Source organism: Lycium ferocissimum, chromosome 8 (genome assembly GCF_029784015.1).
Source record: "Lycium ferocissimum isolate CSIRO_LF1 chromosome 8, AGI_CSIRO_Lferr_CH_V1, whole genome shotgun sequence".
Taxonomy (NCBI): domain Eukaryota; kingdom Viridiplantae; phylum Streptophyta; class Magnoliopsida; order Solanales; family Solanaceae; genus Lycium; species Lycium ferocissimum.
The window spans coordinates 33,277,798-33,292,452 of record NC_081349.1 but is presented as its reverse complement, the minus strand read 5'-3'; the positions used below and the strand labels follow the sequence as shown (position 1 = coordinate 33,292,452).

General features: G+C 34.1%; 1 protein-coding gene across 1 annotated transcript; it reads right to left on the bottom strand.

Annotated features, from left to right (window-relative positions):
- Window positions 1-9,071: 9,071 nt before the first annotated feature.
- Window positions 9,072-14,451, bottom strand: LOC132068132 (ubiquitin C-terminal hydrolase 12-like). The gene is made up of 10 exons (XM_059461621.1): window positions 14,350-14,451; window positions 13,289-13,336; window positions 13,123-13,194; window positions 12,877-12,942; window positions 12,412-12,477; window positions 10,654-10,740; window positions 10,417-10,533; window positions 10,205-10,279; window positions 9,971-10,118; window positions 9,072-9,408 (listed from the first exon to the last, which is right to left on the bottom strand). Exons 1-9 carry the CDS (start codon window positions 14,377-14,379, stop codon window positions 9,993-9,995), a joined length of 687 nt encoding a protein of 228 aa, XP_059317604.1. The 5' UTR covers window positions 14,380-14,451; the 3' UTR covers window positions 9,072-9,408; window positions 9,971-9,992.
- Between the last annotated feature and the right edge of the window lie 204 nt (window positions 14,452-14,655).

The window sequence follows — 14,655 nt, the reverse complement described above, 5'->3', positions numbered from 1 at the left end:
ACATTAAAAATTAAGCTACTTCAAACAAATGACACGCGAAAAAAAAACAGTAAAACTGTTAAAACAAAATTAATTCACAGAGCAAAAAGTAGAGAAGATTAATTACATCTATCGGAGGAGGAGTGAGAAGAATCATTGACGGAAAACAGTAAATCAAAAGCATTCAAAAAATTCAAAAAAAAAAACAAAGCTACTTTAAGCAAAACAAGCAAAACTGTAAAAATTAAAAGTAATTTTAGGTCAATTTCACAGCGCAATTACAGCGGACTACATTCAGCACTTATAAATCAAAATCACTCAAATTTCTTTAAGACTACACAAAGCAAAGCTACTTTAAGCAAATAAAACACGCAAAACTGTAAAAAATAAAACAAAATTAATCTAACAGAGCAAAAAAAATAGAGAAGATTAATTTATATCTACCGGTGGAGGAGTGAGAAGAGTCATTGCCGGATAAATAGTGACCGTACGATCGTTTCTGCGAATCGATGAAAACTTGGAGAAATTGAGAATTCAATGGATTTGTGAGAGACGATGGATCGAACTAAGTGACTTTTTGTTGAATTGAGAGAGTTTCTCTCTCTCTCTCTCTCTCTCTCTCTCTCTCTGTGAAGAGGAAAAGGAAAAGGCAGTGAAAGAAGGAAAGAGGTTTATATTCGGTGGCAGTTTCGTAATATGGAATAACTTAATTTTTATTATTTTTTTGGGTTGTAAGACTTCAAGTCGGACACTACGGCTCAGTTTCAGCGAAAAAGAAAAAAAAAAAAAAAAAGGCACGGCTCAGTCGGTCAGGTAATTTTTTGATTGAGACGGATTTGTACCGGGAAATTAACTTAAATAGTGGTCCACCTAAAATACTAAGGGCCCGTTTGGTGGTGAAAATTTTTCACTTTTTTTCAGAAAATATTTTCATTTTATTTAGAAATTAACCTTTGGCGATGAAAATTTCAAATATAAAGTTGTATTTAGAATTTTCAAAATGCCGAAAATTTTATTTTTATTTTCAATATATTTAAACAATCAAATAATCTTTGCAAAAGCATAACCATCTTCACCTCCAACTCTAAAATACTAAATAAAGTGAAAATATTTGATTTTTATGGCCAAACACCTACTAAAATACTTGGAGTATATAATATATACTTAATACTTCTTTGTGTCAAGTTATGTGGTGATAGTTGTCTTTTGGAAACGAATTATTTCTATCTTAATCTTTCCTGTATTTTTTAAATATTTTGAATTGTTAATATTATGACGTATACTAGTATTTTTAAGTAGTTTTTAAATATATAAATTTTATTGTAAAATAATTTAGAAATTTTATGTCTGAATTCATAGATTGAATTAAAAAATTTGACTGGGTTATCATTTTAATCAAATTAGTAATTAATATTTGAGAATTTAATGGATGTGAAAGGAAAGTGAAAATGGGGAGAGACGGTGGATCGAAAGGACTTTTTGTCTGAGTTAAGAGTTGTGTGTGTGTGTGTGGAGAGAGGAAAGGAAGATGCAATGAAAGGAAAGAGGTTTATATTGGGGGGTAGTTTCGTAATTATGAAGAATTTATTTAGTTATGCACTTCAACCCGAACACGTACGGCTATTCTCATTTTCACATCAGTCGGTCAGGTAATTTTGACTGAGACGGCTTAACTTAAATACGGAGAGAGAGATTCAGGATTTTGAGGTTCCGAATACCATATTATTTTACGCTTCGACTTAATCTGTCTTACACTTTGATTTGGGTTATTCATCTTTTCAGTTTATATATAGACATACCGGTTGCTACACTATTTTGGACTTCGAACTGATATATCTTTAGCTTCGGTTCGGGTCGTTCGTCTTTAAACAAAAAAAATATATTGCGTAATTGTGACAATTTTGAAGAAAGCATTAAACCTCAATAATACTACTAATATTAACTATTTTTTTATTGTTTTTATATAGCCGTCTTGGAGTGGACGGATGGCTTGACCCCTATCTCGCATATAATAAACAAAAGTATCATTTTGTAATTGTTCGATTAACTTTCATATTTTGGAACTATTATCTGACTCAAGGATAGACAACTAGAACTGAAACTCGTTGTAGATATATATTTAGATACTCAAAATAAAACGCTACGAACTATAAACTAGAAGCAAAGAATTAATAAAATTTAAAATGCCAACATTACAAGAAAAAAAAAATAGTACAACAAATAAAGAAAAAGAAAGAAAGGAAAAAAAAAAGGAAAAGAAAGAAAAGAAGAAGCAAACTAGAAAAAGAAAATAACAAAAAAGGAGAACAAATCCCTGTAAGCTGTATAAGTTTCTTAAAATGAAAAGCAGGATAGCTTTTCAAAAAGAGAAAAGAAAGAAGCGGAGCACTCAGGGCTCGATCTCACGCGCTATGGGTGAAACGCTCGGCCTTTTGCCAGTGGCAACAAACAAGCATTGGTTAGCTGAAGTGTCACTCTACACATATATATATATCCTTTTCACTTAATATACACATAAATACACTAGGTTTTTGATCGAGGGGTGCGGGTGGCGTAGCAGTCCCTCCCTCCTTAGTAGATCCGCCCCTGCTTAAATAGTCAACCACCTTAAAAAAAATAAGACACATACTTGCTCAACCTCAAAATAAGTATTATCTTAGCAAAAATCACATCTATTAATAAAAATCAATAAGTACAATGTAGAGTTTATTATGCTACTCTTATTTATTAGATGTTTTATGAGAATTAAGCTTATGTCCCATATCGGTGGGCATAATTTGCTTATGTGAGTTTGATTAGCCTTGGGCTCTCCCACTTTAATAACTAGCTTTTGGTGTGTGAGTTAGGTCTAAGGTTGTTACAAATGGTTTGTTATGTCCCACATCGGTGGGCATAATGTGCCTATGTGGGTTTAAATTGTCACGCCTCGAACCATTTCCTGGACATAACACGACACTTGGTGCCTTGCTACGTGTGATCGAGCGAACCACATAACGTGTTGAATCAACATGGGACATGTACTGATGCTGAATATAAGTTAAATATCCATAATTTGAGTAAAACGTGGGACCTCATCATCATAAGTTTGAAAATATCACTATATCATAAATGCAAAAATAGTCTAAAAGTATAGTAACGTAGCCAACAAGGCTAACTCAACTGAATACCTAACATGACATAATTGAACTAGTCCATGAAACCTCTAAATGTGAGTCTGACTGCTAAATTATTTTGCTGAGACAAGGCCCCTGGCATACCTTGACTACATAACTAACATGAACATGAAATAATAGAAAATCGAACTGAAACTGAAATTGAAACTGTAAGCTGAAAATGAACATGAGCATCATATGACATGAATAAATTTATAACATGAGTAAAAACATTTTAAGTACATATATATATATACACACACACACACACGTATTTGAATCTTGTGGGAAAGTCGTAGTATAACCTACAGCATGGAATCACCACGTGGGTACGTGGAGTCTGGTACCTGCCCCGATCAGCCGAGTAGCCCCACACCTTGCCAAGGTACAAGACATAAGCATGACATGAAAGAATCCAATTCAATTTTCTGAAGGTGTCGTCCTAATCTAGGCGACCCTACGTTGGCATATGTAGTTTCAGGCTATCTGAGCCTTCTCGGTAAACCTATGATATTCCCAAAAACATGAACATAGACATAAGTGGCATCCGAGCCCACGGTTTGTATAACATAACTTGAAAGTATGACTTGTAGACATGATTCGTGAACATGCCTTGTAAACATGATTCATGAGTATAATATAGCATGAATATATGTATACTTTTATAACTTGTATGAAAACATGGAAATCATGTAGATTTTCATGACAATAAGCATATTAGTCCATATCTTGCATTTAAGAACCCATGGAATACAAAGTATGGGTGTTCATGGATTACGGACGGATTCCTAATAATCAAAATGGAATATCAAGAATACAATAACGAATTAATTAATATGAGTATGGTATGTCATGTTATATGTAACTTAGGTCATCATGAATTAGAATAGAAACCCTAGGTTTGTGAACTTTCGTATTTTCATGGATGAACATAGAGTGGGGAAGAACAATGATATTCCCACACGTGGATAGAAATCCTACATAACTTAATTGCTCTAAAAACTTGAGAAAAGTTTGAATCTTTGAAGAAGAATTCCAAAAGCTTGAATCTTGAACCTTGAGATGGGTTTTCTTGAAAACCCTAGGTTAGAAACAATAGATTTTCACTTAGAATCCATGTGTTGATGTTAGAAACACTTGAAATCACTTGAAAGAGGCTTACCTTGGTGTAGGAGGATGATGTGAAGAGAGAATGGTCGTTCTAAGGCTTGGGGATGTGAATAATGAAGTGAAAAAGCCAAAAAGCCAAGTTTTAAAGTAGCTGTCGGACCCGTTTTACGCCCATTTTGGCCTATTTTACGGCTCGTAAATCATACCGTGAAACCATAACAGTTTGCTCGATATTTTTGGCATTTCTACGGCTTGTTTTTACGGAGAGGCAAAACATTGTTTAGTAAATCGTACATAACTGTTTGTACATATGTCCGTTTGACCTCCATAATATACCCGTTGAAAGTTATTTCAAATATCTACAACTTTTATGAAGTAAGTTTTCCAAATTCCTTATAGATTTTCCCGAATACTCGCTTGAAGTGAGACCCTGTGCAAACTCACTTGAAAACAGGCTCTATAGAGTAGCTTCCGATCTTACTTTGTCCTAAGACTCTTCTTATGCCTTGATTAGGTTTCAAAACCCTTTATACACACCTCATATTTGTTCCATTATACCCTCATCTTGCGGGTCAACCTTAGCCTGAAGGTATGCGGTGTTACATAAATAGTCTTGGGCTCTCCCACCCTAATAACTAGCTTTTGGGAGATGAGCTAGGTCCAAGGTTGTTACAAATGGTATCAAAGTCACCCATCGCCCTTCGTGTCCGTTGTGCCTTTGGATGATGACGTCGGTATGACAGTGTTCGCCCGGGGCTAGTAATAACACACAGCCGTTGAGGACGACGGTTGCGGAGTGTGGTGGTTAGTTATGTCCCACATCGGTGGGAATATGCTTATGTGGGATTAAATAGCCTTGGGCTTTCCCACCTTAATAGCTAACTTTTGGGTGTGAGTTAGGTCCAAGGTTGTTACAAATATTAAAGAGGACTGCTTCCTCAATGCTAAAGGCATAGTTGGAAATACAATTGTCAATTTTTGTCTTGAATTTTTAGAGTGACAATTATTGTGGGACAATTTTTTTTCACTAAAGGTGACACTTATTTTGAGACGGAGGGGGTATATATTTCTCCTTTGCAATTTATATAGCGATGGTTGGACTTTGAGAACAAATTATTTTCTTCGTAATTATTTTATATGTCTTATAAATATTTTCAATTGTTGATTATTACTATTTATAGCGTTTTTTACCTAGTTTTTCAATTATGTAAACTTCGAGAATTGAGAATTCAATGTACGTGGGAGGAATTGTAAATGTGGAGAGACGATGGATCGAAAGGACTTTTTGTTGAGTTAAAGAGTTTTTTCTCTGTGTGTGAAGAGAAAAAAGGAAGAAACCGAAAGGAAAGAGGTTTATGTTAGGGGCAGTGTCGTAATTTTAGAAGAATTTATTATTTTTTGGTTTTTGGTTATACACTTCAACTCGACACATGTACGGCTCAATTAGTCAGGTAATTGGATTGAGAAGGATTTTTAAGAAAGAAAATAAGATCTCTTGGCCTTTTACAATTTGAATAGAAGAAAATGTCTTTATCAGATCTTTTTTTTTCTTTTTCAGATCTCTTATGTGAAAAAAATAAAGATTTTTTTTAAAAATGTTATAAAACTAAAAAGAGTTTGTAAAGGACCAAAAATCCATTTCTCCCTTTTTAAGGAGAAATTAACTTCAATAGTCTTCTGTCCAAAAAAAAAAAAAAGTAGACAGATATATAATAGTATGTATATACTTTTCTATCTCAATTACGTGAAAGTCAAATTGAGTTTTTTTACTAAAATTTTTTAATGTTTTTTTAAACATATTGAATTGTTAATTATTTTAATATAGTTGTATTTTCTTCGTACGTTTCAAATATGCAAATTTTATTAAAAAAACTTTTATCTGAATTCACGAATGATTTTAGAAAGTTTGATTCTCGAAATATGAACTATAACACATGGAATAGAATAGTAAGAGTATATAAGTATAATATAGTATATGTGTATTGGCTAACAACTGTAAATAATTTTTTTATTGAGGGATCAAATGTGTAACTTATGTACACAGAAAGTGTATTTTTTTTTTTTAACAATATTGATGTAATTTAACATGTTATAATAAGTTGATTATCATCTTGTTTAAATTATTAATTAAAATTTGTTGTAAGAAGTTACCAATAATGACCTTATAAATGAATCGTATTGCGTCAGTAAATTTTACATTATCTTATCATGACTTAAAACTCCTTTACTGCTGTTCTACTTTTCCCTGTTGAATTTTATTATGTGATATTATTTCATGGAACTCATTATTGATAGGAATAATTGTCGTTAATTTTGTAAAGATTGAATGTCCGTCTTTTATCAAAAATAACTTTTCTATCTGTCAAGATAGAGAAAAAGTCCGCATACGTTCTACTCTCTCCAAACTCCACTTGTAAGATTACATTGGGTATGTTGTCATTGAATGTCCGTCTATTTCAAACATGTCATGTCTCATTGTTAAATGTTTCTATAGCGTGAATTATTTAAATTTTTACCATCAAGATGTGTGTTTGTAATACAGTTGGAGTACTTTTACACGGTGTTTTAGGTTCGATTTTTAAGTAGAACTTTTTGATAAAAATATATATTACTTCCGTAGAAGTCTATTCAACGCGAATTTAGAGACTGATATCTGAATATCTTCACTTTATTTGTATCCAATATTGTCTATTTTTAGTTATTGGGTTAAAGGATGTTAATTGTCTATCTAATTGACTCGGGTATTAATAGAAGTTCGCATTTAGACATAATTCGTATATTTTTATTTTTATTTTAAAAAGGAAAGAGGTTTTAATATTAAAATTAAATATGAGCTTAATATTGTGTCTAGAGTTTGATGTTATTGGACAATTGTATCAAATATGGACAAGCAGAGAGTATTACTAATTGGCCAATTATTATATAACTCTAATAAAGTGATCTTGAATTTCCTAAAATAAGAGCCTGTTTGGATGGCTTATTTTAAGAACTTAAAAGTTTTTTTAGAACATAAAAAATAAGTTATAAATTTCAATTTATTACCCAACTTATTTTTTTGCTTATGTTGTTTCGCTTAAATAAACTAGTAAGTTTCAAATAATTATTTTTTTTTTAGCTTATTTTTAAGACAAAGTGACTTTAAGTCACCAAATTAAACACTCAAAAAAAGTTCGAAAAACAAATTTATAGCAACTTACAAGCCAATCCAAACGGGCTCTAAAACGAGATTTTCACAACTCACTGCCAAAAAATAAATAAATTATTATCATCTTTCAACTATAATTTATTAAACTATTACCAACATAATGATAACCTACCATTGGTTAAATAAGCTTTTTCATTTTCATTTAAACTTCTAAACAAAATGATAGTAGGATACTTTGGCATGAGATAAAAGAAATAAGTAAGGTAAATGCTTGCCGACAATCGTTTAATAAAGAAATTTATTAAACGATCGTCGGTAACTTTGTTGAGTTGGAGTTGTGCTTGTGTGACAAGGAAAAGGAAGTGGAAAAGGCAGTGAAGGAAAAGTTGATGTAAGAAAAAGGTTTTAATTTAAATCTTTTTTGTTATTTTTCCTTTTTGTTATATATTTGCTTCAGTACCTTTGAGTGGATTGGGGGTGGGCGGTGGTGGTGGTTTTCTTTGGGGGGGGGGGGTAACAGAAATTTTCGACACCTATCCCTGACAGCTATTTAGGCATCGACATGAATTTGAGAGCTCGTTAGGATATTATAAGTTAGGAATTTTAGCTTATGACTTTTGATTTATTTTTATTGTTTTGGCATAAAAATAAACGATTAAAAACACTTTTTTATTTTACCCAGACACTATAAAACTGCTTAAAATCTATTTTCACTTAACAACACACCTAAAATAAGCCAATCCAAACAGGCTATAAGTGGATTTTAAGTTAAAGTTTTGTTTGGGCAAGACCAGTAGCTCAAGAGGTGGTGGGCAAACAAACAGGACGTAGTACAATACAATACCCATAGATGTATCCCATTTTCTTATCTTGATTAGCCTCTGAACAGCTACAAGGTTCTCCATATTTTATGTCATCTTGTTTCTTTTAATGTCCTATGTCATCTAATGGCATAAACCCGAATGTTAACCTGTAGAATAGTCCTCTCGGATACTTTCTTCATATGTGCAGTGAGTTGCTGTTATGATCTTGTGCTCAGCAAATGGAGTTCATACCTATTTTTTCATTTGTACCTCTTTTAGATCAGATTTATATTTTTTAGTTTGCAGGTTGTGTTTCAACTCCAACAAAGACAGTCTGTTAAAGAAGCACTTAATGCAGTTGAAAATAGCAGATCAAATTGTAAGCCTTTCTTTTATCTGCCTTTCCGTGATCTCGATATTTACCTGTTACCAGTGGGTGTTACAGTTTGCCGCATTATACAACTACTTGAATTTCTAGACTTGGCTGATAATGCTATAAACACCATTGGCTTCTTAAAAGAAAACCTCTTGAATGAGCTTTGACCACGTTGACCACGTAGTTTAAATTATTATCTATGAAATTTATGATTTCTAAAGAAAGGTACAGCTGGAGAGCAAGAAGAAAGTAAAAAAGTACCAAACATCTGCGAAAATGTGATGTAGGCAACTATGGCCTATGTGTTGCTTGGGAAAGACATATTGTGAACGCTTACATTTTCACTGTTAATTTTTTGTCATCTTTCTTGATAGAGGCTCTTATATTTCCTCCAGCCTTGTGTTTCTTGAAACCGAAAAAGGTCAGAGTGGCTGAGGCAGGGTGAAAGATGATCTACTGAAGCTTGAAGAAAAAAGATATCTGATACAGAAGCTTTGAAATATTCCTTACACTCAAAAGTGGATACTTATTATCTATTAGATATTTGGTAAAATTTTGTCTCTCAATGCATGAAAGTAGTATCAAGTGTTATTGTTGTGTACATTTAATCAGTGTGACAATACACTTGAAATGAGTATGGGAATATTTTCTTGTATAGCTGTGCATACAACACAAACAATGAGTAGCACAGTCGCCCGAGTGCACACGGGCACCACCCATCTACTCTTATAGAATAAAAAGTTGTTTTCAAGCTCTTCGCAAGCAAGTCCACTACTTTATTCTGCTCCCAATAACTATGCCTGAGCAGTGGTCCTCCTAGGCCCCAGCCAATCTATCAATGACCTGTATTCAAGTAAAATGGATTAATAAGCAATGTGATCTCACTACTAAGGATCTATCCTTAACTTCAGGTCTCCGATGCGATCCCTATGTATGGAAAACATCCTAATAGGAAGCGTTGCGCCCTTTAATAATCTTATGAGGTGAATCCGGATTAGTTGCGAGCCCGACGCGAGTACAGGATACCGGATGATAAACAAAAAAGAAGGAAAAAAAAAAGTGTGTGATCTTTATGAATGCATAGTAGCCTGTCTATATAGCTACTATGCAATAAAGGGCAGCCCCGTGCACAACGCATCCCGCGTTAGCATGGTCCGAGAAAGGGCCACACACCAAGGGATGTGATCTAGACAACCTATCTTAATGCAAGCATTAGTGGCAATTTCCATGGCTTGAACCCTTGCTCAACCGCACACCATAAAATAAAAGAAACCCTCAAAAGTTTTGTTTCTTCACCCCAGGAAAAGTTAGGAAACTTGAATAATTAGCTTCTGTATTTCCCCCAGCCAAGTGCAATTTTCTTTCCACAATGTCAAAATTCATGCTCCGTCACAGTTCTACACACCTAAAAAATTTCAGAAGGTTTCTCATAGATATGCTGTGACAACTCGCGCATAAGCATAGTGCATACCGTTGGCAGCATGATCATTTGGAGCATTGTCACTGTGCTCTAATCCAAGGTACTGATCCCAAGCACCATACACATCTCTTCTCTAGAAACCAATTAGAAAATTAGGATACCCAAACACATATGAGGAGAACTATGCATCGACAAAGATGGAAAGGAAGCACCACATACGTCAAAAAGGTTGTAAACAATATCCGAGTCCTGGAGGTACTGGGGACGGCCCAGGGATACAAATGCAAATTTCCACTGCAAAGCAAAAGTACCACATGTCAGAGACTCTGGAGAGCACAATTATAAACTTTACCCAAAAAATGACTCATAAATTTTCAAGATGACAATTCCCAGTAAAATATGACAAATGCAAAGGCAGGACGACCAAACACCTTGGAAAACTCCTCATCGGAAACCTGCAATTTTTCCTGAATGCGAGCTTTAACTTCAGTCCCTGTCTCACCCTCATGAATAACCAGGAAAAAGGGCTCACCAAAGTTCTGTACTTGCTGAACTCAAGAAAAAGGAATTAAAAAAGGAAGAGAGAGGAACCAAAAACAAACAATTCGAGGAAGAACCTACCCAGAAATAAACAATTATTGCAACAATAATTTAACACATGTACTTACTGCTTGATTTTGAGCTGTGTCCGTCATAAAATGATAAACATGAATTAAGCGACTATGAGGATCCAGGTTTTTCTCCTCTTCAGGAATCTGTAATGCAAAAAGTGTGTCAGTAATGCAACGTCAATAAAATCTATGCTACGACTACTACAAGTTTATACTCAAATCGGGGTGGCAAATAGAACAAAGAGATTTTAATGATTGGGAGGTAGAGGATTTCGGTCAATTACCTCCGCAGTTAAAATCAGTCTCAATTGAGCAAAGTAAGGTGGATTCACTGATCTGAGAAGTTAGTGGCGATAAAAAAAAAAAAGTTCAGTTAAAAATTGTAATAACATGTTGATAAAGAAGTTAGTTCACTGGGGTGCTAATTGGCCTTGGAAGATGATTTGGAAGACAAATGTTCAAGGTAAGGTAGCATGCTTTGGGTGGACAGAAGCTTGGGAGGCTTGTTTGACTCGAGAAAGCTTGCAGAAAAGAGGCTTCACTTTATGTAACATATAAAGGAAGATCCAGGATTGTAATTTGATGGGTCAATCTTTAGTTTCTTACAACTGAGCCCATTGCACTTTTGAAATTATAGGTTCAAAATCTAATACTCTCTCTGTCCCAGTTTATGTGGCACATTTTCCTTTTAAGTCTGTCCCAAAAAGAATGTCACCTTTCTGTAATTAGAAACAACTTTAAAATTCCCCTTTTACCCTTAACAAAGAATTTTATAGTCACACAAATGTCTAAGGTTTGTTTCGGACCACATTGAAAAAGTCTTTCTTTCTTAAACACTGTGCCTTGTCAAACAGTGCCACATAAATTGGGACGGAGGGAGTATTTGTTAACATTTTTAGTAATTTTTCATATTATTTTGCATATATATATATATATATATATATATATATATATATATATATATATATATATGTATACACACCGTTTCAAAAACATTGGGTTCAGATGAACCCAGTACTTGTGCCCTGCATCCTCCACAGGTAATAGATGTTATCCGTGTGAAGAAGACCAGGAAACAGTGAATCATCTTTTCTTCCATAGTAGTGTGTCTAGACAATGCTGGGAATTATTTTTGAACATCTGTAGCATTTCTTGTGTGATGCCTCAGCGAATACAAGGTTTATCGGAAGATAGGCAAGCTCAAAGGTACCTAGAAGGCTGAAGCAGATATGGAGAACCATTGTATTGTCCATCGTATGGACTTTATGGCTATAGAAGAACAATGCTTTCTTCGATGGGCATAGAAACCACATATCTAGAATCAATTTTGTCTCCATAATCTGTATTACTGGCGTAAAAGTAGTCCCTTAGTGAATCTGAATCAGTATATGGACATTCTGGATTTGTTGGAAGGGAAAGGATAGTAGGTGGTTCCATGGTTCTTTAGATTCCACCATCTTGGTACTTTATTGATAAACTTTTATCTTATAAAAGAAAACACATTGATTGTAGATAATAAAACATACTAATGGCATATCAACAACATCATAACAGTATGACGGATGTAAACAAAGAGAAGTAAAGAAGATACCAAATATTCAAATGACCAAACATTAAATATGTCATGTCTCAATGCAATATGCTAGATGGACAAGCAGGGAAAGACAGCAACAATCACGAAGATGGAAGCTCGAAATGAATAAAGAAAAATCAGTGAAATGAGTGACATTCATAAAGATCCATTGCCCAAAAGTAAAATCCTACCCTGCTCTTGTGAATAAACTAAGGAAGCAAACATCAGATATCAAAACGTACCTCCTCTGCACGTAGCGTCCAGTATTGATCACTAATGTTCTCAATCCTTTCATTAAGGGGAAAAATCTGCAGTAAAATATGGATGCAAGGTTACAAATGCTACCAAGGAGCAAACTGGAAAACACAGTTATATCATGTCCTTTCATGAATTTCTTACCCTCCTTCGACAAAACATATATCCACAATTTAATGACACACAAACACATGTATAGCTACATTATTGTTCAATAGCATACACAAATAAAGACACATGTATAATATTCTTCTTTTCTTTAATCTAACATTTGTTGGTTATCCTCCACTGCCTTCAGCACCATATAAGTGTCCATTAGGGGAAAAAAAAAAAAAGAAATAAGTGAAAGAGATTAAATTTACAACCACTGGGCTGATCGAGTACAGAGAAGCAAGAAGCATCTCAGCAGACCCAAACCACAGTGTAAAGGAAGTTATACGACATCATAGTACCTTATATATCTTGTGGTAAAAAACTTCCAGCAATCTTAGTTCAGCATCCGGCCTTGACAATTCAACCTGCACCATAACAACAAGAGATAAGATGAGTGATTCTCTTTCTAGAGAAGAGAAAAGGTCAGTTTTTTCCCATCTCTCCTAGTTCCTGCGACATATTTTATAGACTTTTTACTTATTTGTAGAGAGGGGGAGAGAGTTCAAAGAAATCCAGTTCTAAAGCACAAGAAAACACCAAAGTACCTTCGTTTTCAGGTCATTAAGAACATCTCCTACAGTACTTTGTTTTGGCAATGTGATAAAATGGATAGTCACCTGAAAATGGTAAGTCCCAAGATTATATTTATATTACAGAGAGGTGAGAAAGAAATGCGTCATCAAATCATAAAGAACGCCTTTCAGCACTCACTTCATCTTCGCCAGCACGATAAAAAGTAACTTTGAGAGTTTTTATTCCCTGCAGCAAAGTGAATACACACAATAATCACATTTTTTAAACAAATTTGAGGTCAACTTCGCACCACAATCACAGCAGACTATATTCAGCACATATATTTTCAAAACTACACCGAGAAAAGCTACTGTAAGCAAAAAATATGCAAAACAGAGTGGAACTGTAAAAACAAAATAAATACACACAAAAAATCGCATTTTTATGAGAAATTTTAGGTCAACTTCACACAGAATCACAGCGGACTACATTCAACACATGTATTTTCACAACTACACCGAGACAAGCTACTGTAAGCAAAAAATATGCAAAACAGAGTGGAACTGTAAAAAACAAAATAAATACACACAAAAAATCGCATTTTTATGAGAAATTTTAGGTCAACTTCACACAGAATCACAGCGGACTACATTCAACACATGTATTTTCACAACTACACCGAGACAAGCTACTGTAAGCAAAAAATATGCAAAACAGAGTGGAACTGTAAAAAACAAAATAAATACACACAAAAAATCGCATTTTTATGAGAAATTTTAGGTCAACTTCACACAGAATCACAGCGGACTACATTCAACACATGTATTTTCACAACTACACCGAGACAAGCTACTGTAAGCAAAAAATATGCAAAACAGAGTGAAACTGTAAAAACAAAGTGAATACACACAAAAAATCGCATTTTATAAGAAATTTTAGGTCAACTTCACACCGCAATCACAGCAGACTATATTCACCACATTTATTTTCAAAACTACACCGAGAAAAACTACTGCAAGCAACAAATACACAAACTGAGTGAAACTGTAAAAAACGAAGTGATAAACACAACAATCGCATTTTTAAGAGAAATTTTAGGTCAACTTCACACCGAAATCACATCAGAACATATATTTTCAAAACTACACCGAGGAAAAAGCTGCTGTAAACAAAAAAATACACAAAGCAGAGTAAAACTGTAAAAGCAAATGAAATAACAGAGTAAAAATAAGAGAGAGATGAAGATGAGGAATATTTACATCCATCGGTGGAGGAGTGATGAGAGACATCGCCGGAGAATAGTGACCGTACGATCGTTGGAGTAGTGCTTGTGTGACAAGGAAAAGGGAGTGAAGGAAAAGGTTTCCAGGCGTTTTCTTGTTTTGTTTTTCCTTTTTGTTATATTTGCTTCAGTATTTTCGCCTCCACTCCCAGACAGCTATTTAGGCTGCGTTTGGACATGAATTGAAATCAAGTCCATTTTAATTTGAAGTTTTGTTTGGGCATATAATTATAATTTTTTAAGTTGTATTTTTTGTGATAAATATGAAAACATCATAAATTGT

Bases quoted from the DNA above. Each gene is read 5' to 3' on its own strand.
- LOC132068132 (XM_059461621.1), bottom strand. From the start codon at position 14,379: ATGTCTCTCATCACTCCTCCACCGATGGAT. The intron at 13,195-13,288 runs GTGAGTGCTGAA...TACCATTTTCAG, and splicing joins ATCGTGCTGGCGAAGATGAA to GTGACTATCCATTTTATCAC. The intron at 10,741-12,411 runs GTACGTTTTGAT...TTTGCATTACAG, and splicing joins GGACGCTACGTGCAGAGGAG to ATTCCTGAAGAGGAGAAAAA.